At 58.9% G+C, this 27,779-nt stretch overlaps 2 protein-coding genes across 7 annotated transcripts in view; one reads left to right on the top strand and one right to left on the bottom strand.

Annotated features, from left to right (window-relative positions):
* The window catches only part of BCL9L (BCL9 like), a 28,452-nt gene extending 13,669 nt beyond the window's left edge, over positions 1–14,783 (top strand). For 3 of the 6 annotated variants that reach the window (XM_045038387.1, XM_003992422.6, XM_045038386.1), the window contains 8 exons: positions 2,001–2,102; positions 3,368–3,753; positions 4,464–4,583; positions 7,410–7,620; positions 7,783–7,867; positions 7,951–10,237; positions 10,696–10,977; positions 11,414–14,783. In XM_045038387.1, the coding sequence (XP_044894322.1) occupies positions 2,077–2,102; positions 3,368–3,753; positions 4,464–4,583; positions 7,410–7,620; positions 7,783–7,867; positions 7,951–10,237; positions 10,696–10,977; positions 11,414–12,507 (4,491 nt within the window). In that variant the 5' untranslated portion in view covers positions 2,001–2,076 and the 3' untranslated portion in view covers positions 12,508–14,783. The remainder of the gene's footprint in view (positions 1–2,000; positions 2,103–3,367; positions 3,754–4,463; positions 4,584–7,409; positions 7,621–7,782; positions 7,868–7,950; positions 10,238–10,695; positions 10,978–11,413) is intronic. The other 3 variants (XM_045038388.1, XM_045038389.1, XM_045038390.1) reach the window with 2 other exon arrangements.
* Positions 14,656–26,427, bottom strand: CXCR5 (C-X-C motif chemokine receptor 5). Its single transcript, XM_003992421.6, has 2 exons — positions 26,194–26,427; positions 14,656–17,422 (listed from the first exon to the last, which is right to left on the bottom strand). The coding sequence occupies exons 1-2, from the start codon at positions 26,248–26,250 to the stop codon at positions 16,355–16,357; spliced, it is 1,125 nt and encodes a 374-aa protein (XP_003992470.2). The 5' UTR covers positions 26,251–26,427; the 3' UTR covers positions 14,656–16,354.
* Between the last annotated feature and the right edge of the window lie 1,352 nt (positions 26,428–27,779).

The raw sequence follows: 27,779 nt of genomic DNA, 5'->3' as shown, positions 1-27,779 counted from the left end.
TGAAGTAAACACAGGAGGTAGTGGGTGGCCCTCGCCCTGCCCCTCTGCCCCACAGGGGGCGGGCCCAGTAGGTGGCCTGTGAGAAGCCCACCGATATGGTGCAGGCTCTGATGCGTCGTCATGACACCAAAGGGGGGGGGGCGAGACGCTGCAGTGCGGAGAAACACCCCAGGAATGGGGTCTCGGCGCGCCCACATACTGGTCACATGACCCAGACCCTTTTCCCGAATCTCCGTTTCCAGGGTGTGAAATGGGGATACTGTTCCCGTTGGGTGGTAGGTAGTTTTGAGGATCAGCGCGGTGGTGAAAGGGAGCGCTCGAGACTTGTCAGCCACGGGCCTGTCCCTAAGCCCAGGTGCCTTCTCCAGCCCCACTCTTTAACTGTTCCTGCTCTGACCTGTTGCAGGAGATGCGGGCTGGCAGCGGGCGGCTTCCCAGCCAGGCCCTGGACTTTGGAACCTTCCCCTGAGCAGCCTCTCTTCCCGGAGACAGAGCTAGAGCAGGGAAGGCCAATATGCCTGGGGTTAAATTAGGGTTAGACTTCCACGGGATCACGGGGGCGGGGGGTGGGAGGGAGCCTCGCCTCGCCTCCAGCTCCAGCTCCAGCCCAGCCTCCAGCAGCCTTCCAGGGAGCAGAGAGAATGTGTACCGGTGTCTGGCTGGGCCTATCACGAGGGCAAAGCTAGGCCCAAGACTCCTCCCCTCCCCCACTCGGTCGGTGGGGCGGGGGAGGGCAGGGTAGGGGGCGGTTGGGTGGGGCGTCGGTGCTTGTGTAAGTCTGTTGGTGTATCTGTGGCCCCGTGTGCGTGTGCGTGTGTGTGTCTGTGTGTGTGCGTGCGCGCACGCGCGTGGTTCTTTGTCATTATCAGGCTCAACTTTCCATGGTTCCCTTGTGGCCGGGCCTCAGTCTTTTCATCTGTTCAATGAGTCGGCACGCTCCCTCTCTGCTGTCGAGCAGCCTGGGCGTCCGCGGGTGCCCCAGGCTGATTCCGTGCTCTTGCTTGGGCCAGCGCCTCCCTCGCCCTCCAGCACACCTCCTCGGGGTCGGCGTGGGCGCGCCTTTAGTTTCCTGGGCTCCGTGCGTGTCTTTGTCTTCCCGTCCACGTGTGTGCTGTGAGTGTGTGTGAGTCAGTTTGGGTGCTTGTGAGTCTCTGAGCCCCTGCCAGGCGGCGCCCAGCGCTAGGTTGAACCTCGGCCCGCCGCCGCACGCGCCCCGCCCATCGCCGCACTTGGCCGTGTGTCTGTCCGTGCGGCGCGTGCGGGGCCTGGCGAGGCACGCTGCAGTCCTGTCCGTCTCCCGCTCCCTCGCTCGCTCGCTGGCTCCCTCGCTCGCTCTGCCTCTCCGCTCGGGCTCTGCCGAAGGGGGCGGGGTGGGGTGCAGGGGCGGGGGGGGGGGGAGGGGAGGCTCCTGCATTCTTGCGGTCGGGGAGGAATCTGAGCCAGCGTTACTGGTCTCCAGAAGAGCCCAGCTGCAGCCCCGGGGCCCCGCCAGGCCTCTAGCTGCCCGCCCGGGCCTGCTGGAATGGGCACGGGCTAGGCCTCGAGCTGGGGGCGGGGCGGGGCATTGCCCCCGCCCCGGCCCCCTCCACGCCCCGGGCGCCCTGGGGGCGGGGCGTGAGGAGGTCCCCACCCCGGGTGAGGGGCGTGCCTGGGAGCGGGAGTCCCCCAGGGGGCTAGAGCAGACCTCCTGGCAGCCCCACGCGGGCACCTTTGCAACCTATCCTTTTAGTGATTTCTGCCTCAGCGGCCCGGGGTGGGGCGGGGGGTGTGGGGTGTGTGCTTGCTAGAGACTGCAAGCTCCCTGAGGGTAAGGTGCGGGAGGGATGGGGATAGGACCGGCCTCCAGGATAGAGACCCCACCTAGTAGTCCTCCCTTTCCATTCCCACCTTACCCTCTCTAGTTCCCTAGTCCCAGGGCTGTTGGGTCCTCCCGTCACCCCTCCCCTTCTCACACCCCCTCCCCAAGTCACAAGTTTTCTCTTTGGGGCTTGTTGCTGCAGTCCGTGCTCCAGTACCGAGTACCTGGCTGGGCCCTGGGCACGCACAGGGGCCGTAGCCCCACTGTGTGTGGGAGCCATGAGGATCCTGGCTAACAAGACAAGGTGTGTGGGTGTCGTGGAGGGCGGGAAGTGTGTGTGCGGAGTGCGGGGAAGGGAAGGGCCCAGTGGTCACGGGGCTGAGCGGTGCTGGCTTGGAAAGTGAGCCCTGTGGGCCCTTGGCTTCCAGGCCACCGGTGGGCTAAAGGGGGGTCAGAATGGGAAGGCCTGCCCTGAGGCAGGAGCCCACGGCCTTAGTGCCTGGGCCCAGGGGACAGAGGGGAATGGCAATCAGCTAGGACTGCTGCTCCAGTCCCTTCCAGCGCTTGCCTCCTAAAAAAACGGTTTGAGCAGACCCCCGCCCACCTCACTGTCGGGTCCAATGGCGCCCTCTGGCCTCAGTCTAGCCGGGGGTGGGAGCTGGAGGGAGGGGCGGTGCCTGCCTCCCTCCCCTTCCCCAGGAGAAGCCGGCAGACAGGGCCAGGCGGCAGCAGCAGGACAGCAGAGCTGAAATAAATCTGAGCTGGTGTGGAATGAGGGGGGATAAATATCCTCTCCCGTGATGTGATCTTTCCAGCGGCTATTAATAGGTCTCCGGGGAGGGGGAGGCGGTGGGGGGAGCGGGCTGGAGCTTAAAGGGCCCGCAGCCTAGGCTGCAGGAATCCTTGGCTTCCAGCTTCACTCCATTCTGCTTAACACGCCACTCCCCTCCCCCTTTCCTCCTGCTCCTGCCTGCCTGCCTGCCAGGCCTGCCGGTGGACCCCCTTCAGGCTCCGCCCCCCCCCCCCTGCTCTGGGGAGCTGTCTGGATCAGTGGGCACTACTCTCCAGTGTGCTTTTCCCCACTTCCCCTGAGGAAGGGGGCTGGGGCATGAACAATGACCCTCAGGTCCCATTTCCCTTACCTGCTGGTGTAGGGGCACATGAAAGTTGAGGTGTAGGAACTTGGAAGGAGTCTGAAAACAGCAAACCCTAAAAGAGGTTGTTTACGTGTTGGTCAGGTGCTAGAGGAGGGGAGTTGCCATGGAGGCTTGCAGTGTGATGGATGTTGGGGGTGGGGGCGGATTCTGCCAACCAAGGCCCTGGTGTCCACTTGAATCGTGGGGTCTGAGATGTGGAGGGGGTTGCCCTATCTTCACTCCCCAAGGTGGAGAAAGACCTCAGCCCTTGTCTGAGAAACCATGGAGGGAGATAGGGAATAGCTGGTGGTCTTAAGATGCTACTCAGCCCCCACCTCCACTACCACCAGGTGAGGCAGGATGGGGCGTTAAAATCAGGTGCGCTAGGCCCCTAGCAAGATTAACTTTTCATGTCTCTCCCACCTTCTCCCAGGTTACCCCACCCCAGGAGGAGAGAAGCTCCAGGGAGCCCGCCGCTCTCCCCACGCGGCCACTGCCCCCCAGCCCCAGCCAAGCCAATGCACCCAGAAAATAAGTTGACCAATCATGGCAAGACAGGGAATGGCGGGGCCCAATCCCAGCACCAGAATGTGAACCAAGGACCCACCTGCAACCTGGGCTCGAAGGGCGTGGGGGCGGGGAACCATGGGGCCAAGGCCAACCAGATCTCACCTAGCAACTCAAGTCTGAAGAACCCCCAGGCAGGGGTGCCCCCTTTCAGCTCGCTCAAGGGCAAGGTGAAGAGGGAGAGGAGCGTGTCTGTGGACTCTGGAGAGCAGCGAGAGGCTGGGACCCCATCCCTGGATTCAGAGGCCAAAGGTATCCCTTTTCCTGGTCCCCAAGACCCCAGCATGTTCCATAGTCCAAGGCCCAAGCTTGCTGCCCTCTTTGCCTGATTCCTGTCACTTGCTTCTCTCCAGCATTTATGCAGGGTCGCCTTTCTCTTACCCCCATTATACCCACCAACTTGGTCATTCTCTCAGGAGTGGGGTTGGCCAGGATGGAGATTTCTCATCCTTAGGTGCCACCCATGGAGGGGCCACCCAGCGTGATGGGGCTTCCGGTCAGCCTCATTGCTTTTCTGCTTTCCCACCAGAGCCTCCAGAGGGGGAGAGGGAGGTGCTCTGGGGTGAGGAGCAGACCCACACACCTCCTAGGAACCTCCTAGTATCCCAGCTGGTGGGAGCTCTTGAGCAGGCTCTGGGGCCTGGAAGAGTAGCAGCGCCTTCCCCCTCCCTCACCATCCCCCCCCCCCCCAGCCCTAATTAGAACCAGTTGTGGTTGGGGATTATGCTGTGCTTGGTGCTGGGTGGGGGAAGGGAGACAGGCATCGGGGCTGGAGAGAGAAATCAGAAACAAATGGCGGTGTGGTGGGGGCCAAGGGCTGGCAAAGTGCCCACCATGTCCTGGGCATTGCCCTCTTGGGGTGGGGCATCTGGGAGAATGGGCCTGTGGAGACCCTGGGTGTAGGAGGACAGGGCCTCTGGGCATTCCTTCTGACCCCTGCCTGCTCTGTCCTGCCCGGGCAGAGGTGGCACCCCGGAGTAAGCGGCGTTGTGTGCTGGAGCGGAAGCAGCCGTACAGTGGGGACGAATGGTGTTCAGGACCCGACAGCGAGGAGGACGACAAGCCCATTGGGGCCACCCACAGTGAGTGCCCATTGATCCCAGGATGCTGTGGCCCATTGTGCCCCTGGGGGATGGCTGCCCTGAGGGAGCCTCCCTCTCCTCACCTAGGGCTTTAGACGGCTGAGTCTGGGCAAGGAGCAGGGGTCAGGAGCCCAGGCTACTTGTTTCCCATCCTACCTGTCACTCTGTCCCTCCCGCGATGTGACAGCTTAGCCCCTGCCTTCCAGGTGCTCAGTGGCCCCCTCTTCCTTGGGACAGAGGTAGGGTGGGGTGGCCCCTCTTGGCCACACCACCTAGACCTCCTCCCGTGAATTCCTGGCCTCTGCTGCCACCTACTGGTCAGTGGAGGGAGGGTGGCGAGGGTCCTGCATCCCTGGGAGCCAGACATTGGCTCTGCTCGCGAAGTCTCGCTAAGCCTGGGTGTGAGCTGACAGTGGCTGTGTCTCTGGCACCCTTCCCCAACCTCTAATTGACTCCTGGCAAATGCCTAGAGTGCGTCACCAGGACGAGGAGTGGGTGTGGGTGGATGCCCCTTCCTCTCATTATTGTATTGATCAGTGTGTATTTGGGCCTTTGCTCACGTAATGGGGAGAACCAGATACTGTCCTGCCCTTGGGAAGCCCATACACATTTATTTGGTCGGCCCCCTCAAAGATTACACCCGTTTGAGGGGTGAAACAATGCAGAAGAAGCCAGCCAGAGAAATGTTAAACTGTGAACTTCTCAAGGGCTGGGACCCTACAAAGAAGGAAGAAAAAGAATGTGCTGGCTACTTTGCTACTTTGTCTTAGTTAATCCCTACAAGAGCCCTATGAAGTAGGTGTTCTTAGGATGCCTATTGCAGAGGAGGAAACAGACTCAGCAGATGTTTGTGGAATGAGTGGACCGTGTCGGTGGATGGGATTAAATACAGAAGCCTCTGCAGCTAAGAGTTTAAAGGTCATCTGGTCCCAAGTCTCCCCCCCACCCCCGCCCAGGTGGTCCATGAGCCCCACTGAACCCATCAGGGATAGATGGGGCTGGTCACTGCCTCCCAGGACCCTCAGTCCCCCCCACCACCCTCGTTCACTTTAATAACATTAGACTGCCAGAATGTAGAAACATCGAAAGAAACAGGGAAATACAAAGGAGAAATTGATAGCTTCCAATACCCCAAACTAAGGCAACCACTGTTACTGTTTCAGTTCTGTCATTAGATTCCCAAATTCTTAGGTTGGGGGCAGTCTGATGTAGAGGTGAGTAGCACAGAGTGCAGTCAGACCGCTTTGGTTCATACTCCAGGTCTCCCATTTATTATTTGTGTACATTTGGGAAAGAGCCTCAGTTGTCCCATCTGTAAAAGTATTTACCTCATAGGGTTGGCATGAAGAGAAAATGAATAGTTATGTGTAACACTTAGAACAGTTAGCTTTTGCTATTGTTCTTATTGTACTAGAAAATTCCTCATTGGAATAAAGCCTGCCTCCCTCCCCTAACTTGTACCTGGGAGTCCTAATTCTGTATACCAAATATGCACTTTCCTCTTCCCCAGGGCAACCCTGCACATTGAGGTCAGCTCTCAAGCCCTCCCTGGGCCCCCAAGCTTTTGGCTCTGTCATTCTATGTAAAATTTCTTTTTCTTTTTTTTTCATGTCTGTTTATTTATTTTGAGAGAGAGTGTGAAGGAGCGGGGGAGCAGAGAGAGAGAAAGGGAAAGAGAAAATCCCAAGCAGGCTCCACTGTCAGCACAGAGCCTGATGCAGGGCTTGATCCCTCGAACCATGAGATCATGACCTGAGCTGAAATCAAGAGTCGGACGCTTAACTGACTGAGCCACCCAGGCGCCCCTAACTTTTGTTTTTCTTGGCGTGGGAATGGGTCTGCTGACTTACCTAGTCCCATTAATGACCACGTGTAGATCTTTTTTTTAGGCTAGGACTCAGAATCAACTTTGTGACCGTGGAACAAACTTCAGTCCATACTCAGGGCGGTCCGTCTACCCTGGGAGTGCATCCACTATGCCAGCCTTTCATAACTCTGTTTTTGGAGTGGTTTTTTTTTTTAGTTTGTGACACAGTTCTGAAGTTACCGTAAAAACAGATTTCTTTGGCCTGCCTCCTGTGCAGAGTGGGAGTTAGTATTTCCATTGTGTAGACGAAACAACTGAGGCTTAAGGGGACGGACTATCATGTTCATAAGGTCATAACATCCGTTAATGGTGGATTCGCTTGCAAAACCATTCATCGTTTGAATCATCGATCTGTACAGCCTCTTGGCCTCCTCCTACCGTCACCCCCACCGTTGGAGCATTCGCAGGGGTGTGTGTGTGCGCGCGTGCGCGCGCACACACACACACACACACACACACACACACGCTATAGTGCGTGGCTCAGAGAAGGGCTTTGCAGTCCCTGCCTGGGTTCAAACTTTAGCTCTGCACTGATGGGCTGTGTCACCTTGGGTGAGTAATGTCATCCTTCCAAAGTCGTTTCCTCCTCCGTAAAGTAGGGTGTGTGACACTTCCCTCCCAGGGACGTTGTGGTTAGATGGAATCACATCTGTAAGTATCCTGCAGAATGCCAGGCACACAGGAGCCTGTTTGCGGGGGTCACACTTTCCCTCCCCCTCGGCTCTGTATGCTCCCCACAATTTATCCGTCGTGGTCAAGGACTGGTATCGGGCAAGTAAGCGTAGAAGCCAGACACACACCGCCAGAGTGTGACAACAAGCGGCCCCTGCCGGCACGAGCTGCAGAACAGTGAGCCCGTCTGTCCCTGGGCATCTCTGGGATGGGGTGGTGGGGAGTGCCAGCTGGCTCTCCTTTCTAAATCTGGGCTGCTTACCCTGTTTCTCTCCTCTCTCACGCAGACTGTAATGTAGCAGACCCAGCCATGGCGGCCCCACAGCTGGGTCCCGGCCAAGCCGCCCAACTGCCCCTCAGCGAGAGCAGCGCCCCAGGCGCCCCCCACGGGCCTCCGCCAGGCCTCCGGCCTGATGCCCCTGGGGGCGGGGCTGGGGGCGTCCCCGGAAAGCCTCCCTCGCAGTACGTGTACGTCTTCACCACCCACCTGGCCAACACGTAAGTGCCTCGGGGCAGGCCGGGCCGGCTCCCTTTCCCCAGTGCCCCTCAGCCTGGGTGTGTGGCTGCAGGGAGCCAGGCTTAGGTTGGGCTGGGTGAGGGCAGGGGCTCCCGCCCGCCCCCTCTCTGAGCTCTCTGTGCCCGACCCTCCCTCCCGTGTAGGGCTGCTGAGGCGGTGCTTCAGGGCCGGGCCGACTCCATCCTCACCTACCACCAGCAGAACGTGCCCCGGGCCAAGCTGGACCAGGTGGGTGCGGCGCCTCTGTGAACAGGAGGATTGGCCGGCGCATCCCCTTAGCTGTCTCACACTCTGCCTCTGTCGTCCTGCAGGCCCCGAAAGTGCCACCTACCCCAGAACCGCTACCCCTAAGCACGCCATCAGCAGGCACGCCGCAGCCCCAGCCACTGCCGCCGCCCCCGCCGCCCCCCGCCCCTGGCAGCGCACCGCCCGCCCTGCCTTCAGAGGGTCCTCCCGAGGACACCGGTCAGGACCTGACACCCAACTCCGTGGGAGCCGCCAGCACGGGCGGTGGCACCGGGGGCACCCACCCCAACACCCCTACAGCCGCCACCGCCAATAACCCGCTGCCTCCTGGAGGAGACCCCGGCAGCGCCCCGGGCCCTGCCCTGCTGGGGGAGGCCGCCCCCACCGGGAACGGGCAGCGGAGCCTGGTGGGCTCGGAAGGCCTGTCCAAGGAGCAGCTGGAGCATCGGGAGCGCTCCCTCCAGACGCTTCGAGACATTGAGCGGCTGTTGCTCCGCAGCGGGGAGACCGAGCCCTTCCTCAAGGGGCCCCCAGGAGGAGCCGTGGAGGGGGGCCCACCAGCACCAGCCCCTCCCGCCCCCCAGCAGCCCCCTGCGGCCCCTCCCAGCGGGCTGAAGAAGTACGAGGAGCCCTTGCAGTCCATGATTTCACAGACGCAGAGCCTAGGGGGCCCCCCGCTGGAGCATGAAGTGCCTGGGCACCCCCCGGGCGGCGACATGGGGCAACAGATGAACATGATGATGCAGAGGCTGGGTCAGGACAGCCTGACGCCGGAGCAGGTGGCCTGGCGCAAGCTGCAGGAAGAATACTACGAGGAGAAGCGGCGGAAGGAGGAGCAGATTGGGCTGCACGGGGGCCGCCCTTTGCAGGACATGATGGGCATGGGGGGCATGATGGTGAGGGGGCCGCCGCCTCCCTACCACAGCAAGCCTGGGGATCAGTGGCCACCAGGGATGGGTGCCCAGCTGCGGGGACCCATGGACGTCCAAGATCCCATGCAGCTCCGGGGCGGACCTCCCTTTCCCGGCCCCCGTTTCCCCGGCAACCAGATGCAACGGGTGCCTGGGTTTGGGGGCATGCAGGGTATGCCCATGGAGGTGCCCATGAATGCCATGCAGAGGCCTGTGAGGCCGGGTATGGGCTGGACCGAAGACTTGCCCCCCATGGGGGGCCCCGGCAATTTTGCCCAGAATGCTGTGCCCTACCCGGCGGGGCAGGGCGAAGCAGAGCGATTCATGACCCCTCGGGTCCGGGAGGAGCTACTGCGGCACCAGCTGCTGGAGAAGCGGTCGATGGGCATGCAACGCCCCCTGGGCATGGCAGGCAGCGCCATGGGGCAGGGCATGGAGATGGAGCGGATGATGCAGGCGCATCGGCAGATGGATCCGGCCATATTCCCCGGGCAGATGGCTGGTGGCGAGGGCCTGGCGGGCACCCCCATGGGCATGGAGTTTGGTGGAGGCCGGGGCCTCCTGAGTCCCCCCATGGGGCAGTCTGGGCTGAGAGAGGTGGACCCTCCCATGGGGCCAGGCAACCTCAACATGAACATGAATGTGAACATGAACATGAACATGAACCTGAACGTCCAGATGACCCCACAGCAGCAGATGCTGATGTCGCAGAAGATGCGGGGCCCGGGGGACATGATGGGGCCGCAGGGCCTCAGCCCTGAGGAGATGGCCCGGGTGCGGGCCCAGAACAGCAGTGGCATGATGGGTGGCCCGCAGAAGATGCTTATGCCCTCACAGTTTCCCAACCAGGGCCAGCAGGGGTTCTCTGGGGGCCAGGGACCCTACCAAGCCATGCCCCAGGACATGGGCAATACTCAAGACATGTTCAGTCCTGACCAGAGCTCGATGCCCATGGGCAATGTGGGCACCACCCGGCTCAGCCACATGCCTCTGCCCCCCGCGTCCAATCCTCCCGGGTCCGTGCATTCGGCCCCCAGTCGGGGGCTGGGCAGACGGCCTTCAGACCTCACCATCAGTATTAATCAGATGGGCTCACCAGGCATGGGGCACCTGAAGTCGCCCACCCTTAGCCAGGTGCACTCACCCCTGGTCACATCGCCCTCTGCCAACCTCAAATCACCCCAGACTCCCTCACAGATGGTGCCCTTGCCTTCGGCCAACCCACCGGGACCTCTCAAGTCACCCCAGGTCCTCAGCTCCTCTCTCAGTGTCCGTTCGCCCACTGGCTCGCCCAGCAGGCTCAAGTCTCCTTCCATGGCGGTGCCTTCTCCGGGCTGGGTCGCCTCACCCAAGACAGCCATGCCCAGCCCTGGGGTCCCCCAGAACAAGCAGCCGCCTCTCAACATGAACTCTTCCACCACCCTGGGCAACATGGAACAGGGTAAGTCCGCCAGGCCAGGCAGGGGGGCACTGGACTCTGGCACTGGGAACCTCCCGGGGTCGGGGGGGCGTGTTCGGGCTGGGGCAGGCAAGTGAGTGAAGGCGTCTGTATCCGGGCGCAGAGGTGGATGGCTCTGCTTAAGGGGCACATGTCACCAGCTGGGCGTGAGCTTCCGCAGGGAGCGCCGTGGTGATCTCCCAGGCGTTTTGAGGGGTTCATACTTGGGGTCTCCCCACTGTCTGGGCCCCTGAGGCTGCAGGAGTTGCTTGAAGACGGGTGGGCTGTAGTGATAGCGGGGGTCCCCGTTGAGGGTGCTGAGCAGAACACTGGAACGGAGGTGTGCTTGGAGGAGTCGGGAGATTCGGGAGCTGGCCTTTCCCTCACCCACAACGTGAGCAGCCAAATTCGTCTTCCCCTCCCCAGTCACTCCCGCTCTTTCTGTCTCCCCACTTCTGTAGGTGCCCTCCCGCCTAGCGGCCCCCGGAGCAGCTCCTCAGCGCCTCCCGCCAACCCTCCCAGCGGCCTCATGAACCCCAGCCTGCCATTCACTTCCTCCCCAGACCCCACGCCTTCCCAGAACCCCCTGTCACTGATGATGTCCCAGATGTCCAAGTACGCCATGCCCAGCTCTACCCCGCTCTACCACAATGCCATCAAGACTATCGCCACCTCTGACGACGAGCTGCTGCCCGACCGGCCCCTGCTCCCCCCTCCGCCACCGCCGCAGGGCTCTGGGCCAGGTGCGAGGCAGGAAGGGGGCCGCAAGGAGAAGAGCTGGTGTGGGCACCGGGCACGGGAAGAGATGCCATGGCCAGCAGTCACCCCTGTGGTTATGCTGGCTTTCGTGTGCTTCCAGTGGGCCCTGGGTATGGGGGTGTGACGTCCCGGGTCAAGTTCCCGCTTGTCGTCAATTTAGCGAAACGAAGCCCAGAGTACTCCAGTGGTCTTTCCGACGTCCAATGATGACCCCATGGCAAACTGGGCCAGAACTTGGGTCTCTTGGCTTCTGACTTGAATGCCTCAAGTCCATGCCCTTGCAGCCAGGACAGGCCCACGGTGGAGGCCCCTTACCCCTCCTGGCGTGAGCCTGGCTGGGGAGTGGGGAAGGACTGAGTTCTGCACCCTCTCACAGCTGGGCGCACACAGCTTCTGACCCTCTTTTCTCTCTCCCCACAGGGATCAGCAATAACCAGCCCAACCAGATGCACCTGAACTCGGCTGCTGCCCAGAGCCCCATGGGCATGAACCTGCCAGGCCAGCAGCCCCTGTCCCACGAACCCCCACCTACCATGTTGCCCTCCCCTACCCCTCTGGGGTCCAACATTCCATTGCACCCCAATGCGCAGGGGACAGGAGGGCCCCCTCAAAACTCGATGATGCTGCCTCCAGGGGGCCCAGACTCCCTGAATGCCCCCTGCGGCCCTGTGCCCAGCTCCTCCCAGATGATGCCCTTCCCTCCTCGGCTGCAGCAGCCCCACGGTGCCATGGCCCCCAGTGGGGGTGGGGGTGGGGGGCCTGGCCTGCAGCAGCATTACCCTTCAGGCATGCCCCTGCCCCCAGAGGACCTGCCTAGCCAGCCGCCCGGCCCCATGCCCCCTCAGCAGCACCTGATGGGCAAAGGCATGGCTGGGCGCATGGGCGACGCCTACCCGCCGGGCGTGCTCCCCGGGGTGGCATCAGTGCTGAACGATCCCGAGCTGAGCGAGGTGATCCGGCCCACCCCGACGGGGATCCCTGAGTTCGACTTGTCGAGGATCATCCCCTCTGAGAAGCCAAGCAGCACCCTCCAGTACTTCCCCAAGAGCGAGAACCAGCCCCCCAAGGCCCAGCCCCCCAATCTGCATCTCATGAACCTGCAGAACATGATGGCGGAGCAGACCCCCTCACGGCCCCCCAACCTCCCGGGCCAGCAGGGCGTCCAGCGGGGGCTCAACATGTCCATGTGCCACCCCGGACAGATGTCCTTGCTGGGCAGGACAGGTGTGCCCCCACAGCAGGGCATGGTGCCCCACGGCCTGCACCAGGGGGTCATGTCGCCTCCGCAAGGCCTCATGACCCAGCAGAATTTCATGCTGATGAAGCAACGGGGCGTGGGGGGCGAGGTCTACAGCCAGCCCCCCCACATGCTGTCCCCACAGGGCTCCCTCATGGGCCCCCCGCCCCAGCAGAACCTCATGGTGTCCCATCCCCTGCGGCAGCGCAGCGTGTCTCTGGACAGCCAGATGGGCTACCTCCCGGCGCCGGGCAGCATGGCCAACCTGCCCTTCTAGCAGTCCCCGTGCGGGGCCGGAGCTGGGGCGATACTGCAAATATGATAACCTTAAGAAAGTTCCTTCCCCTCCAGTGTTGGGATGGCCTGGGTCAAGGGGTGGGGTGGAGGGGGTGGGAGGGGCTTGTGTGGGGCGTGGCATTTTGTGGAAACCAGATGTGCTGGCAGCTTAAGGGGAAGTGACAGAGCGGGGTGGGGGGTTTTGGATTGGGGTTCCATTTCGGCCACCACCGGGACTGCCCCTCGCCCGTTCCTCCCCAGTCCTATGGAGCCTCTCCCTTCCCTCTTTCTCTGCACCCACCCTCTGCAGCTGTGCTTTCGGAGTCCTGTGTCGCGTCCGTGGGGGGAGAGGGGGAAGGAGGAGGTCTCCCCACTCTGTCCCTTTCCTTTCTGCCGCGAGCTTCTCTCTCCTCTTGGTTTCTCTGCTCCCACCTGTTTTTCCTTCTGTCTCTTCCTGCCTCATTTCCTCTCCCTGCTGATGTGGCTGACCCCCTCTCCCACCCCTCCCTGCAGGCGGCTGGCCAGGTGGGCAGGTGCCAGCCGCAGCTGTAAATAGAGCGCTGCGCTTTTGTGCCGGTTTGTGTGTGTGCTGTATTTCTGTGTTTTGATAGAAGTCACAAAAAAAGAAAAAAGGATACAAGAAAACCCTTCCTTCCCTCTTCAAATTCTTGCCCCTTCCATTCTCCTGGACTCAGGACCATGCAGTCTGACACAGGTACCCAGTGTTTGCATTGTCTCTGGGTCTGTAAGGATACCATTCCGGTCCCTTCCCCAAACGGTGAAACGAAAGATAAGCCCGGCACCTAAACTGAGGTCAGACCACCGAGGCTTCCTCCTGGAGAGCCCCATCCGGGCTGAGGCCTCCCAGAGCGGCAGTCTGTCTGTTGCTGAATGATCCAGGAGAATGTGTGCACGGGCGTGTGTGTTCGCCCCGCACAGGCGACACGGGGCCCTGGCTTCCCAGCTATGGATGGCTGGTATCCCCTGCTGCTACACCTTGGCCAGAACTTGAAGTCCTCCCTCGCCAGTGTGGGATGAAGGAAAGGAGGGAGAGGTGGAGGCTGTGTGGCCCCCTTGAGTGGAGCCATGGGGTGGTGGCACGGTGGTCCGCGTGGTCCTGTGCCTGCTGCGGTCGCCCTGGGCCAGGTGACCCCCAGGCCCCGCCTCTCCCAGGAACTGCCACCTACTTCTTATCACCAAAGGCGGAAGGAAAAGGGTTTGGCTGAGGAGATCTGTCTCTCTCCAGCCTCCGTCCTTTGAGCGTGGATTAGAGAAAGGGTTAGAAAAGCCGGGCGCCTCCTGTCGCCTCCTCTCTGCCTGCCTTCTCACCGGCAAGGTCCCCCTGCCCCGGGCTCAGGGCTCTGTGCCCGCCCAGGCGCAGCCACTGCCTCCCCCTCAGTCCCCTGCTCTTTCCCAAAACTCCCCACCTGCCTCTGGTCAGAGCTGAAGCCATACAGACTCAGTGTTTTGCCCCCTTGGCCCCAGGAGTAAAACACTTCTCCTTTTCTCACTTCCTTTCCTGCCTTGTGAGGTGGCAGGGCAGTTCCCTGGCCTTCCGTGGCCCGCCTCCGGGGCCGAGGGCCATTTCTAGACAAGGGGTCTTCTGCCGTGGCCCCATCCCCAGCCTTCCTGATCTGCAGGGTCTGGTCTAGCATTGGCAGCTGTGATACAAAGGGAATTCGCCCCACTTTTCCCAGTCTGGTGCTGTCCTCAGTCCACCGTCAGCCAGGTCAAGCGCTTCCTCTGGGGCCGGCTGGCTGCAGGCCCCTGCCTCCCCCAGCACCTTCCCAGGGGCCCAGGGCCAGGGCCCCGACATCTGTGTCTGGGGGCCACCTAGCTTCCATCCTGCCAGGCGCTTTGCCCACCCTGCCTCAACCTGGGCCTTGTACCCATGAACCACCCCCCCCCACCCCGACCCAAGACTCCCCAAACTGACTCTAAGTGTTTCCTGCCCAGAGGAGAGAGGGGTCAGACCGCAAAGGGCCTAATGCCCTCCCCATTCTCTTCTCCCATCTCCGCCACCAGACTAGCTTTCCAAGGTGAACTCCACAGGCCAGCCTACTTCCCTCCATCCATGGCCATACCCCCAGCCATTTTGTACCATTATATAAATATATATATATAAATATAAATATATAAATACAATATGTGAAGACATCTTCTCGGTTTTTATTTTGAAACAATTTTTAGGCTTGTTCCGGGGGTCTCTGTGCTGCCTGTACTGTATTGACCTGTTTTATAGGTGCCTTTTTATTAAAAAGAGAAAATTAAAATCCATCCTCTTGCCTTTTTGCTTCTGTGTCTGGCTACTCGACTGCCCAGCTTACTGTTGGATGCTGGGAGAGAAAAAGTGGGGCTCCGGGGGCTTTCCCAGGGTCCTACGGTGAAGATACAGCCCCCCCTCCTGGGGTCACAAGCTCTGACTTCCACCGTGGGGGCCTCCCGGGGAGCTTGGCCAGCTGCCTTAAGCGGGACTGGGCAACCCAGAGGTGCCCTCAGCAAGTGCTGGGGTCCCGGACATCCCGCCCTGGCGAGCCCAGAGGCTGCGGAGGAGGGAGGGAGAGCCCTCTCTGGGCAGGCAGGCACGGAGCAGCATCCTCTGGTTCCATCTGAGTAGTATCCTCTCAGGGGCAGGGCTTGGCTTCCTGAGGCTCGGGGACTTCCCTGCCCAGGCCTGCTTTTCACCCTGCCTAGACGAAGGGGATGCCTCGTGGCTCTTGCTGAGGCCCAGAGAGACAGGCAAGCTCTGGGTTTGGCCTGCAGGCAGGGCGCTGGATGTGATGACCCCCAGAAGCCCCTTTCAGTCTGTCGTCCTTCTCTGGGGGGCGGGTCTCCATCTCCGTTCTGACTCTCGGCGAAGTGCTCCCTCCGTGCGATTGCGACCCCTTTGCTGTGTAGTTTGCAGAGTGGGGGGCGGGAAGGAACGGACTGCCTCCTTCCTTATCAGTGCCCAGACCCGCCGGGACCCCGGACCCTACTGCCCCTGGCCCTCTTTACGCTGGGCAGAGAAGACAGCAGGCCTTGGTTTTTACTTGTGCCTCCTTGGGGCTAAGGAAGGAGAATCTTTCCTGTCAGTGGCTTCTCTCTGCTGGCTGGGCCTTCTTTCTTCTGTAGGACACTGGCTGGCTGGTCTCTGAGGGCGCCTGGAGTCTGCCCTCAGTCTGCAGACCTCCCAGGGCCCAGTGACGCGGGGCTGGCCCGGGGCCATTTTGGTCAGGGCCAGGAGCAGCTTCCGGGATTGGGTCAGTCTGAGTTTCCTGCCTGGTCAAGATGCTGCAGGGCTGGTGGCCCGGCAGAACGTCTGTGTTTGTTAGTGACTGAGACGTTAAGGCTGCGTTCTTTTGCCAGCTGGCCTTTCCTCGGCCTTGACCTCCATCCATCCCCTGGTGCTCAGCCTCTAGCTTCTTTCGGCAGGTGGGGCGAGAGGAGAGGTGGGTAGTGGTGCAGGTGGGTGGTCCCTGAGCTGACGGAGTGCATTCTGGGAGGGGACTGACTTCCGCAATGGGCAAGGGCAGAAGTAAAAGTTGTTTCTTGAGCTTCCAATGGTTAAGATGAAACAAGGTGTGTGTGTGTGGGGGGGGGGTCATCTCAGCCCCAGGGGATACAGCCGGGCACAGGTATCCTCTGCTCTTGCCTTTGGACTGCCTCCCCTCCCCGGCCTGCAGCCCAGCCCTGGGGCTGGAAGAAGCGATGGCAGGGATGTCCTGGAGAGAGGGGTTGGTTCATCCAGCTGCCCCATGTGAGGACACAGCCAGGCCACGGCGAGTTCTTAGGATCCCAGGTCCCGTGGAAGGGGCTCCAGTAACACCGCATCCCCCAAGGAAAGCAGAAACGAAGGGGGCCGGGACCTAGAAGGTGGTGAGGGAGGTGGCATTCTCTGACTCAGAGAGACTGCTCTTGCGCCAGGTAGGGAAGAACTGGCAGAGGGAGGCGGGGCCGGCACAGCCCAGCTTGGTCAGGAGGCGCGACAGGTCACTACGGAACTTGACGCCCGCGAACGTGTAGAGCATGGGATTGAGACAGCAGTGGGCCACGCCCAGGAACTCGCTCATGGTGATGGCCACGGAGAGGTAGCCGTTCAGCTCACAGCTGTTGCTCACGGTCTTCAGCCTCGCCAGGGTGTCCAGGAAGATGACGACGTGGTAGGGCGACCAACAGAGAAAGAAGACACTCGTCACCAGGATGGCCACCCTGACCGCCTTCTGCCTCTGCGGGCGCCGCTGGGCCTGGCACAGCCGGTGCACCACTCCTACGTAGCACCAGGCCATCACCAGCATGGGCAGTAGGAAGCCCCCGAGGTGGTAGAGGAAGCGGGAGGTGAACCAGGCGTTGGTTTCAGCTCGGTTCTCCTGAGAGAAGGTACAGCGCGGCAGAGAGTCGTTGCGATGGAGGCGGCTCACTTTGGCGAAGAGGATTTCTGGCAAGGCGAAGAAGATGCCCGCCAGCCAGATGGTGGCACAGGTGATGTGGATGGAGAGGAGGCGGCGGTGGCGGTAGGCGTGGACGGCGTGGACGATGGCCAGGTAGCGGTCCACGGCGATGCAGGCCAGGAGCAGGCTGCTGCAGTAGAAGTTGATCTTGTGCAGGGCGATCACAGTTTTGCAGAGGAAAGTGCCCAGGAGCCAGCCCACGGAGCCCTCGATCACGGCAAAAGGCAGGATGAAGACCAGGAGGAGGTCGGCCACGGCCAGGTGGAACAGGAAGGTCTCGGTGGAGCTGCGGGTTTGCCGGTGGCGTTCCAGGATCACCAGCACCAGGATGTTGCCCATCATCCCCAGGAGGAAGATGAGGCCGTAGGCCACGGGCATGAACACGGCCTTGAAGGAGGACAGGAGGGGCCCCTCCGCTGTGGAGCAGAGGTGATTTTCCACCGCGGGGCTCTCCGTGCTGTCGCTGTAGTTGCCTAGTTCCTTGTACTGCAAGGGCAAGGAGACAGCAGGGCGGGGAACTGAGGACCCATCTCCCCCCTCACAGGGGGACCCCGAGTCCCCTGTAGATTTCTCCTGTCCTCCCCACCCCCACGCTGCCTTTGTCCCTGGGCTCCCGATACATCCCACCGACCAAATCCCGACCTCCCCTTGTGTGTCCACGAACAAATCGCTTTGCCCTTTCCAGCTGCAGGTTTTGACTGTAAACGGGACTGATTCCTCGCGGGGTGGTGACGAAGATGGAAGGAGATGCGTGGTGCGTTTGGTAGGGAGAGGCTTCACGGACTCTGAAGGGCTGTGCACCTGTTAGGTGCTTTGAGTTTACGTGTCCTCGGGTAGGGAAGGCCGCCGGCTCACGGCATGGAATTGGAACTTCAGTGTTGGAAATGGGTCTGGTTGGGGCAAGGGGCCGTCTGCTCCAATTCCCAACAGAGCAGCGGGCGCTAAAACCTAAGATCCTGCTGAGGGGGCAGCTGCTGGTGTGGCCTACCGGCTTCCTCTTGATGCGTCTCCCTGTTCCCGAATGTCTTCACTGTAGCTGAAATTGTAATGCTAGCCTCCTGCTTTGTTCACTCCGCATAACAAACTCAGGTATGTGCTATTCCTGTCTTTTTTTTTTTTTTTTACTGTTTATTTTTGAGAGAGAGAGAGAGAGAGACAGAGAGCGAGCAGGGGAGGGGCAGAGAGAGAGGGAGACAGAATCGGAAGCAGGCTCCAGGCTCCTGAGCTGTCAGCACAGAGCCTGACACGGGGCTCGAACTCGCTGTGAGATCATGACCTGAGCCGAAGTCAGACGCCTAACCGACTGAGCCACCCAGGCGCCCCTGTGATTTTCCTATCTTACAAAGGTCAGGTGTGTTTGAACCCACGTTGATCTCCCTCCAGAGCCGATTTTTCCACCACTACGCAGCCCTGCCTGGGCTTCCCTCCCTGCTCCTGCCCATCACTCGGGAGCTCCCTCCTCTGCTTCCTTCTCGGCTTCAGAAGAGAGGAAGGGGTGTTGCTGTTCCAAGAGAGGGTGATGCGCCCACTTTGTCTCTGGAAGCTCCTCCTCCTCCTCCTCCCCTTCCTCCTCCCCTCACCTCCTCCTCCTTCTCCTCCCCCCCTCCTCCTCCCCTCTTACCCCACCCCACCAGCGCTCAGGTTGTTTACCCAGCTAACCGCAAAGGAAGACACGGTGTCTGTTTTCATACCTTTCACTCGCAGCTGTCCCCCTGCACCTGCTCCTCCTCACTTCCCAGCCCTGTTCTCCACCCCTCCCACCGGCCCCCTCCCCATGGTTTCAAACCAATTATAACCAACTTATGTGGGTTGAAAAAGACACTTCTATAAATGATGAGCCCCGGGGAGGCAGAGGATGGGACAGGATACTCTGCACAGAAGCTCTAGTGGTCTCACACTGCCCTTCTTCCAGGAGAGTGAGGGTCTTGCACAAAGCAGGAGATGGTTACGCTGCCACCCAGGGGCCCCAGTTGTGGGTCACACATTCGCTCTCAGTGGGCAGACCCAGGTCCCCAACCTGTGTCTTTCCTTCTGGTCCCCGGGGCAAGTGGGTCTGGGGGAAAGGGGTGGGGGATACATCGGTGCGATGGCAGAGCCCTCTGCCTCCCCCCACCCCAGCATCCCTCTGCCACAGCCTCAGTCCAGCCCTTCTTCACCCTACCGCCTCCATGGCCCCATGCCAGCAACTTCTCCACCCTTGTCCATCCGCCAAACACAGGAGGAATTTTCCAACCCGCAGATCCCATCAGTGTCCTGCTTAAAGTCCTTCGTTGGTCCCCAGTTACCTGTAAGCAGTGGTTTGCTTTTCACCTTTACCCCCCTCGCCCAGTTTCACATTTAATAGCAAAGCCAATTATAAGAAGTCATGTTTGTGATGCAATTACTCAACAGGAGATTGGCGTAAGCCAGTCTCCGTGCATTCACACAACAGAATACGATGTAGTTCTCAAAAAGAAATGAGATTAACTGCATGTTCTCTTAGGGAAAGAGGTTTGACACACACGGCCACATTTCAGATCCAATTGCAGGGCACTCCACACAGCGTGATCCCATCCAGGGACTGTCCTTGCAGGGCTTCCTGGGGCTGGGGGGGGGGGGGGGGGGGGGGGGGGGGGGAGGGGGGAGGGGGAGGCTCAGCTCTTCTCCTTGCCTTCAAACCAGACTTCTCCACTCTTGTCTCATGTGGTGTTTCACACAGAAGCTCTCGTTTAATTAAAAAAAAAAAAAAAAAAAAAAAAACCAGCTCTATTTTCATTTGAAAACCATGGGCTTGCAGGGTGACGTCTGAACTCCCCTACGGGGGCTTGACGTGTCTACAAAATGTATATTCCTCCAACTTCTCAAGGCTCGCCTTCTACTTTATCGCCTTAGGTGCCCTGTCCTCCAGGTTCATCATTCCCGTCTCCAAGACTTTGCTCCAACTCTACCTTTTACAGAACAATTCTTTGTCCCCACGGCTGCCTGTCTCATTAATGCCTACGTTTCCTCCAAGGTCCCACTCAGCCCCACCTTCCTACCTCCCTCCTTCCTAGCTTGGAACTAGATTCTCTTCTTACATTCTCTGCTTCTTTTTAACCAAGTTTTTTCATCTTTATTTACTTTGAGAGAGAGAGCAGGGGGAGGAACAGAGAGAGAGAGAGAGAGAGAGAGAGAGAGAGAGAGAATCCCAAGCAGGCTCTGCACTGTCAGCACAGAGCCTGACCTAGGGCTCCATGCCACGATCCCACGATCCCGCTAACTGTGAGATCGTGACCTGAGCCAAATCAAGAGTCGGAGGCTTAGCTGACTGAGCCACCCAGGCGCCCCTCTCTGTGTCGTTACTACCGCTGAGAGCAGTTTCTCAGAGAGGGCCGGGGGCCCTTGTATTCCAAAGTTTGAGGCAAGTCCCTCTCTGTGCCTCTGCAGAGACCCAAACACTTCTTTTCACCCTTCTTCGGTTCCTGCCTCCTCCCAATACCCTTGAGAGCCTAGAGCCCATCTTGGGTTCTGTCCCCATACCGGGAGCTATTTCCAGTATGCTCGTTGACTCCTATTGGAATTGACCAGGAGGTACATGGGGGTGGGGGTGGGGGGGAACAGTGAGGTGAGTGGTGAGCAAAGCAATTCAGACCAGGGGTGAAGAGATACGGGGCCTGGGGCAGTCAGTGGGGCTGGACTCCGCCTACCTTTGGGGGGGAGCCTGGCGGCCCACTGCCCCTTGGGCAACATCTGGCCGGTGTAGGTACAGCCCGCCTACCTGACCCCGGAGGCCCTTTATGAGAACCACTCAAATCCTTACCCTCTAAAGCATCCAGGCTGATTGGTTTATTGACCATTTAACATCCAAGCGGCAGCGGAAGGTGCCCCCAGGACCCTAGAACTCCCATCTCCTGAGAAGCTGGGTTTCAAAGAGGGTTGAGGGGAGCTATCTTTTCCTTCTTGCCAAGAGGTATTTGTTTGGAAAAGTGCTCGGGCAGGGAGGGCAACAACATGGGAGGAAGCCGGTTTGAGGGGTGCTGGGAGTTGTTAGTACATCTCAGCAGGAGGTGTCAAACAGACATTTTGGGGGCTCAGAAGTGGCACATGTGAAAGCCACTTCCCATACCTAGGGGATCAGTCACCCCACCCCTCCCCGGACCATGGAGAGAGGTAGTGAGGCAAGGTTGACTCTGGCCCGGTGGGAAGATGAGGAACCTAATCCTAAATACGTCGAATCCTAAATACGTTGGGGAGTGGGGTGCAGAAGGGAACCCTCCAAGGCTCACACCCTGAGGGAGCTCAGTGCAGGCAATCTGGCCGAGCGCTTACTCATTCTTTGACATCAAAAGCTGCAGGAACCCGGGGCCCTCAGGCACACACATACTCTGACAGCAGCACGCACCGTGTAGAGACACAGCCACGTGCCCAGGCCAGGCCACGAGGGCATGTGGCCTAGGCAGGTACCCAGCAGAGAGCCTGCACAGAGGCCGGGGGCTCATGCCCCGGAGAAGGCAAGGAGACCTGATGAGCAGGATAAAGCTGAGCAGTGAGCCAGGAATCCAGGTAGAAATTGCTCTGAGCACCGGGGACAGGGCAAGAGGAGTTAGAACATTCTGTGTTCTGGTGTTGGGGAGAAGAGAGGATGGGCAGGGGGGGAGGAGGGGAGCAGGTGCATCGGGGCGCTGCACTGGCCAGCGTGAGGATTAGCAAATATTTGCTGATTAGACTGTGTGAGCTGGTGGGGCAGGGGCTAACCGGGGCATTCCTCCGGAGTCTGTCCCGGACCCTCACCCCTTTGACACTCTCCACCCTGTCTCAGCTGACACGGCTGGGGGACCCTTCCAGGCAATGCAGCGTCCTCCACAGCCTGGAACTAGAGGCCCAAGCTGACCAGATGGAATTGACAGGGGAAAATATAGAGACCTAGACTCGGGTTTAAGATTTCAACCGTGGGGGGACAAGTTAGGGAAGACCTGGCTTACCGACAGTTGATGAAGAAAAAGGCCCGAGAGTCTGCTGGTTGCTAGCTTAAGATGAGTCAACAGGGTGACGCGGCTGCCAGAAAGGCTCCCGTCACCTTACTTAGGTGAACAGAAACCTGTAGGTGGGCAGCTGACACCGTCGCAGTTTGTTTGGTCTGGACAAGGGTGACCGGTTTGCTGAGGGGTCTGGAAATCCCCACCCTGGGAGGAAGTTTTCTGGTACCGGGGTGCAGAGTCTTGGGAGAAGAAGACCCGAGCCCAGGACAGATGCCTTCTTCAAGGACTGGAAGAACCACCATAGGCAAGAGGGCGGGACGGGCTCACTGTTTGAGGCTCTCGAGGGCAGATGGGGAGGGATGGGCAGAGGCTGGGGGCTGGGTGTTTCAGTCAAAGGAGAAAGGAGCTTCTCACAGGCAGAACTCTCCCACGGTGGGTTGGGGTTCCCCTGGGAGGAGGAAGAATGAGCTCAAATATTCGGGAAGGGATTCCAGCCCTGGACGGGAGACTGGGCTCTGCCCTCGAGCGCCCCTCACTCACAGCTCCCAGATGCTCGGATTCTCGGGCTGTCATGCTCTGCCCGAGGATGAGCGCGATCTTCGGGTATCTCGGCACCTGTGGGGGAGCTTCGCTTCTCTAGCTGTCTGTCCTGCGGCCAGACTAGCCTTGGCGTTCAGCCCCCCAGAGGGCGCCGGCCTGCTGGGTGCTGTGGCTCATCCGGGCAGAACCCCGGGAGCCCAGGGGCCTGAGTCATATTGGCCGCAGGACGCGTCTGCACACAGACGCAGGTCATTGCTCTGGCCTTAGGCAGCACCCACAGGTTCTGTCTCCTTTTGTGCCCTTGTCTGGATATTCCCAACCAAGAGGCAAGAGCTGTGAATGGGGTCAGCCGGGCATCTGTCCTTCCAGCCTTCAGTGGCTTGAGGATTGAGATCGGGCTAAGGGTGCGAATGGGGGTCTGTGTCCCTGATCCCATTCTTCCTTTTGAGGGTCCACACTCCCGAAAGACCATCTGAGACTCTGGCTTGCCACTTGAAGGAAGAAGAGATGTGGGGCCTGGTTTGCCCCCCTCCCCCCTCCCCCCTCCCCCCCTTCAGAAGTGAAGCCGCCAGGCTCCTCTTTCCTCTGTACCCAGGGTTTTGGCCATTAGGAACATGGTACTGCCCCGGATGTGGTTCTGGGGGGAGACTTTAAGCTACTTCTACGTTTTTGGTTGTTTTTTTTTTAATGTTTATTGATTGATTGAGAGAGAGAGAGAGAGAGAGAGAGAGCACGAGTGGGGGCAGAGAGGGAGAGGGGCAGGGAGAGACAGAGAGAAAGAGGGAGAGAGTACCAAGCAGGCTCCCAGCTGTCAGTGCAGAGCCCGACACGGGGCTCGAACCCACGAACCACGAGATCATGGCCTAAGCTGAAACCAAGGGTCAGACGCTTAAGCAACTGAACCATGCAGGTGCTCCAAAGCTACTTCTATCTTTGCGCTGAATCTTTAGGTTTTGGGGGAGGGTCCCCGTGTGGCACCCCAAAGTCAATTTATACTTTGGGGACAGTCACCCAGTCTGAGGGACAGGTAGATGTGTACCCTAGGTTTTGTACAGCAACCATCTCGTGGGTCAGCACCCACTTGAAACGTTTTGTCGGGTCATTCCTGAAAGACTATTCGTTCTTGTCTCCTGATTCTCAGGGCCTAATCCGTGGCCACTTTTATGCCGTTCTGTCAGAGGGGTGGGATCTGTGTCCTTAAGGAAGGCAAGAGTTCCCGGTGGAGACTGCGGTCTGTATGTCTGAGCCCAGATTCGCCCCAACACTGAACCCTCCCCAGGCTGGACCTCCCTCATCTCTGATTCCTCAAATCACCTCCAGTTGGGGCCCTCTCCACTGGGATTCTTCTGGGACTTTTGACCTATTTGGGGTGGGGGATCCTCCCCTCTCCCAACGCATGGCCCGAGACAGCCTGGGCTGGTTTTGGTTCCTCTTCCTTACACCTTGATGAAATGAGGTGATACACATGGACAGGCTTTGTAGCCTGTGATGCTCTGCCCACAGTGAAATGTTTTGGGGGGACCATCACTGAGGACAGGATAGGGGAGTCCAGGTCCTGGGGTTGGACCAGATTCGTCCTGCTTTTTAGCAGCTTCCCCTCCTGGCTGGCGTGGTGGGGCTGGAGGTGAGGTTTACGCCCAGCCCCTGTAGGTCCCCCAGCCCAGGCCCCGGGGCTGTCAAGATCAAGGTTCCTGTGGACAGAGACTTTTCTGGGTCTGCCTAGGTCTGCCTTCCTAGCAGGATCGGTCCCTGGTACACCCACCCCAGGGACCTGGCTCCTTGTGCTTAGTCAGCCATCTAGAGTTTTCGTGTGGGTCCGCCACTCATGGGGATTGGCTGCTCATCCTTTAAAAATGGACATTTCAAGTGGCTGGAGTTGATCTCAGAATTCAAGAGGCGGAAGGGAAGACAGGACGACCAACACCTGGCTGTGGCCAAGGGCCCTCAGTTCGTAACAAGTAGTCGGGTCTCTCTCCCTGGGCTGCTGGTGGTCTTTAATATATGGGACACGCCCTGTTGTCCCCTGCCCTCTGCCACCACCTGTCTCTAGTAGGTCATGCAGTGGAGTGGCGCATGCAGTTAGGGGAAACTCTTGCGGTTTCTCAGAAGCCAGGAGTGGCCAGATCTTGGGTTGGTTACTATGCGTCCAACTGGGTCAGGGTTCGTGGTCAGCTCAAAGCTGTAGGCAGAGGAAAACATCCACTAACCTACCCGGGTGAGGCCAGGGGCCAAGACTGGGGGCCAGGATGGGAGGCTGGCACCTTGTCAGGGTGGTGGGGTTTTAGCCTGGTTGAGGGTACTGCCCAGAGTCTGTCATTTCTCTCGGGGCCAACTTTATGGACATGTGGCCTGTGCAGTCACGCCGGGCCCTGTACTTAGAAGAGCTCCACGCTCGGTTTAGTGCTCTGCGATCGCTATCTTGACATTCTTAATAATTTTTGAACAAGGGGCCCTGCGTTTTCATTTTGTATTGGGTCCCACAGGCTAAGGCGGCAGGTCGGATTAGACTGATGGTTCTGGCTCTGCTTTTATCTGGTTGGGTCTGAGGGACCGGACTTGGGGTAATTAGCTCTTCCCCTCACATTCTCGGGCGGCTTCCTAGCTCTGGGATCTGCGCAAGTGGGCGGGCTTTTCCAAGCACGTCTGGGAACCCGGCCGGTAGAGTTCCGGCATGGATTCCAGCCGGTGGAACTGAAGGGTGTTGGAGAACATTTCAGGGTGAGTTTAGGGTCAGGAAAGCAAGTGGGCGTTGGGAGAAAGGGTTTGGATCTTTTCTGATCCGGCCCAGAGTGTAGTGCAAAGAGAAGTCCTTTCCCTAGAAGTGCCATTGGCCATGGGAGGAAAGGAGGAAAGAAACTCCCCAAAGATCCTCATAAAGAGCCCTCTCCTGCCGACACACAGGAGCTCCAGAGTCTCTGCTTTAGCTCTTCCCTACACACCTCCTTTGCGAGCCCGGTGACAGCCAAGCCAGCCGAACCTCTGCTTCACAGGAGGGACTTGGGTGCGACGCAGAGTGTGATTCTGGGAATCATTTTCTTAGCCCATCCGAGAACACCTCAACTCTAGAGATTCCAGTGTTCTGACGGGGACCACAGCATGCTTTAAAACATTTCTAGGATTGACACAGTTTCTCCCACCAATCTGGCATCCCTGTGCCTCCCTCCCCCGACTCTGACCCCATGTGGTCCCCTCCCTTGCTGGCCACCTGGTCTCACAGTTCCTTGGTTTAGCACCCAATTACTGTCTAAGAGTTTCCAGTGAGTGGGGGTAGACCGTGAGCTATCTGAGGGCCAGGACCAAATCCTCGGCTTCTCCATTCAACACAGAATATAGTGCCCTGATGATACAATCATATAGCAAGTGATGAATAAATACCCTGGAACAGCACCAGGTTCCTGACAGTAAGAACACTTCCGAAGCACTTTCCCATCTAGACCCTTATTCCAGCCCTAAAAGATAAGAGGAGGACCTTCTTCTGAAGAATGGAGAGGCAAAGTGACTTGTTCCAGGTCACATAGCAAGCCCGGGAGGATGCAGGACTGGAACCCAAAATTCTGATCCCCTCTAAAGGATGTCTGTTTAAAGCAACAACTCTACTTATCTGCTTCCTCCTTGGAATGGGGAAATACAGTCTTAAAAGGCAGGTGCCATTGGGCCTGTCTAGATTCTGCTGATCCACAGCGGGAGGGGACTCCACAGCTGTCCCCTCTTCCCTGAGCCCTGGGCACAGGAAATTGAGAATTCCAAGTGGGGTCTGGGTGACCATCTGTCTCTACTCACCATGTCCTCCAGGTTGTAGTTGATAAGGTCCATGTCCAGGGTCAAGGGGTAGTTCATGCTTGTAGCCGTATGTCACCAGACTGGTCACTGTCTGATGTTGAGAGGCTCTCTGCCCGGTGCCTATAGAGAGGTGGCAGCCGTCAGCTGCAAATTTAAGCAAATGAGTTGCGCACTGTCTCCTGGGGCCGCGTAGGACCCGCTGTCTGCCTCACAACTCATCGCTTTTTTTTTTTTTTTTTCCACTGGGTCTTTTTTTTTTTTGAAGAAAAAGGGAAAATCCCCATAGCATCAGTGCTAGTCAAGCATTTCGGCTTCTTTCCTGGCAATAGTTGTCTCAATGGGGCTTGTGACAGATACGAAGGCTGCCCCTCGCCTCTCCTCCCTGTACCTCCCAATAAGGGAGTTGTACCTTATAATGAAAACCACCACACCAGTCAGTGGGGGCAATGAGGGAAACTCCACATAGAAAGGGAACAGGAGGAGAGCCCTTCCAGGACCTCCTCTCCAAGTCACCTCCAAGCCTTCACCTCTCTCGCCACTAGGGTGACCAATCATCCGGTTTGCCACCAACCGAAAGTCCCTTGTCCTGGGAAACCCCTCACTCCCAGGCCAATGGGGACGCTTGGTCATCCGACTTGCTGCTATGCTTTTGCCTGGTCAAGGGCAGAACCTCTTCCCTTTCCAGCTCAAGTCCTGGAGAGAAACGTTAGAAACGTTCAAAGGGAGCATCATTGAAACATTACTGGAAGACAAACATAAAGTCACCCGAATTACCAGCACGAAAACATAAACAGGCACCGAGTCGTCTTCTGACTCAAAAGAATGATGTTCCGGCTACACATTAACTTGGTTGGCACCTAATTATTAACAGCAGCCACTACCCAGCTGGAGCAGAGTTTTACACAGGAGGATCCTGAGGCTCAGAATGGGAGAGGAACATCCCCAGGACCCACAAGTAACCAGTGGCAGAGCGGGGACCCGAACCCAGGTGTCCTCACGGCACATTCAGAGTTTTCTGTATACAGCAGGCTGCCACTGTCACAGGCTCATGTGACCCTCTCGTTTCCCTCAACTCTGTCCTGTCTGAGGAGCCCTTCCTTTAAGAAGCCCCTTTGTAGGCACAGATCAATTTCCTCTCCACACCTCATCTCTGGGCCCTTTCTTCCAGGAGCGGGGCATTTCCTCTCCTGGGCCACAATGTCGTGAAAACAGTGACTGTGCGCACAGGGGTACCCACACATGACATGCCGCTTCTTTGCTCTTGTCATCGGCTTCCTTTCCAGCCAGATTACCATTTGCTGGGACTCCACCCTTTCTAGTGCCTTCCTTCACCTTTTCCTCCATATTCATCCCCCCTCTTTCTCTCCCATTCGCCTCGTTTATAACCCCCGCTGCACCCCCAACAGACACAGCTTTCTTGGATTTCAACAACTTGAGGAACCCAGGCTTCTGTTTGCGCTGTTGGGGCCTGTCTTTCCCTCTTCATTCGCTCACCGCCTTCGGCAACTGCTTTCAAGGAGGAAGAACCCGAGGACAAGGGGTGGGAGTTCCTCTTCTGTATTTCCAGTCCTGAAATGCTCAGAAGG

The sequence above is a fragment of the Felis catus genome, chromosome D1, assembly GCF_018350175.1.
Source record: "Felis catus isolate Fca126 chromosome D1, F.catus_Fca126_mat1.0, whole genome shotgun sequence".
NCBI classification, from domain to species: domain Eukaryota; kingdom Metazoa; phylum Chordata; class Mammalia; order Carnivora; family Felidae; genus Felis; species Felis catus.
Note: the sequence above shows the minus strand (reverse complement) of the source record. Positions and strands in the feature narration are given on the sequence as shown.

Excerpts from the sequence above, each read along its gene's own strand:
- CXCR5 (XM_003992421.6), bottom strand. The coding sequence starts at position 26,250 with ATGAACTACCCCTTGACCCTGGACATGGACCTTATCAACTACAACCTG. Across the intron at positions 17,423-26,193 it reads ACTACAACCTGGAGGACATG|TACAAGGAACTAGGCAACTA; the intron begins GTGAGTAGAGAC and ends TTGCCCTTGCAG.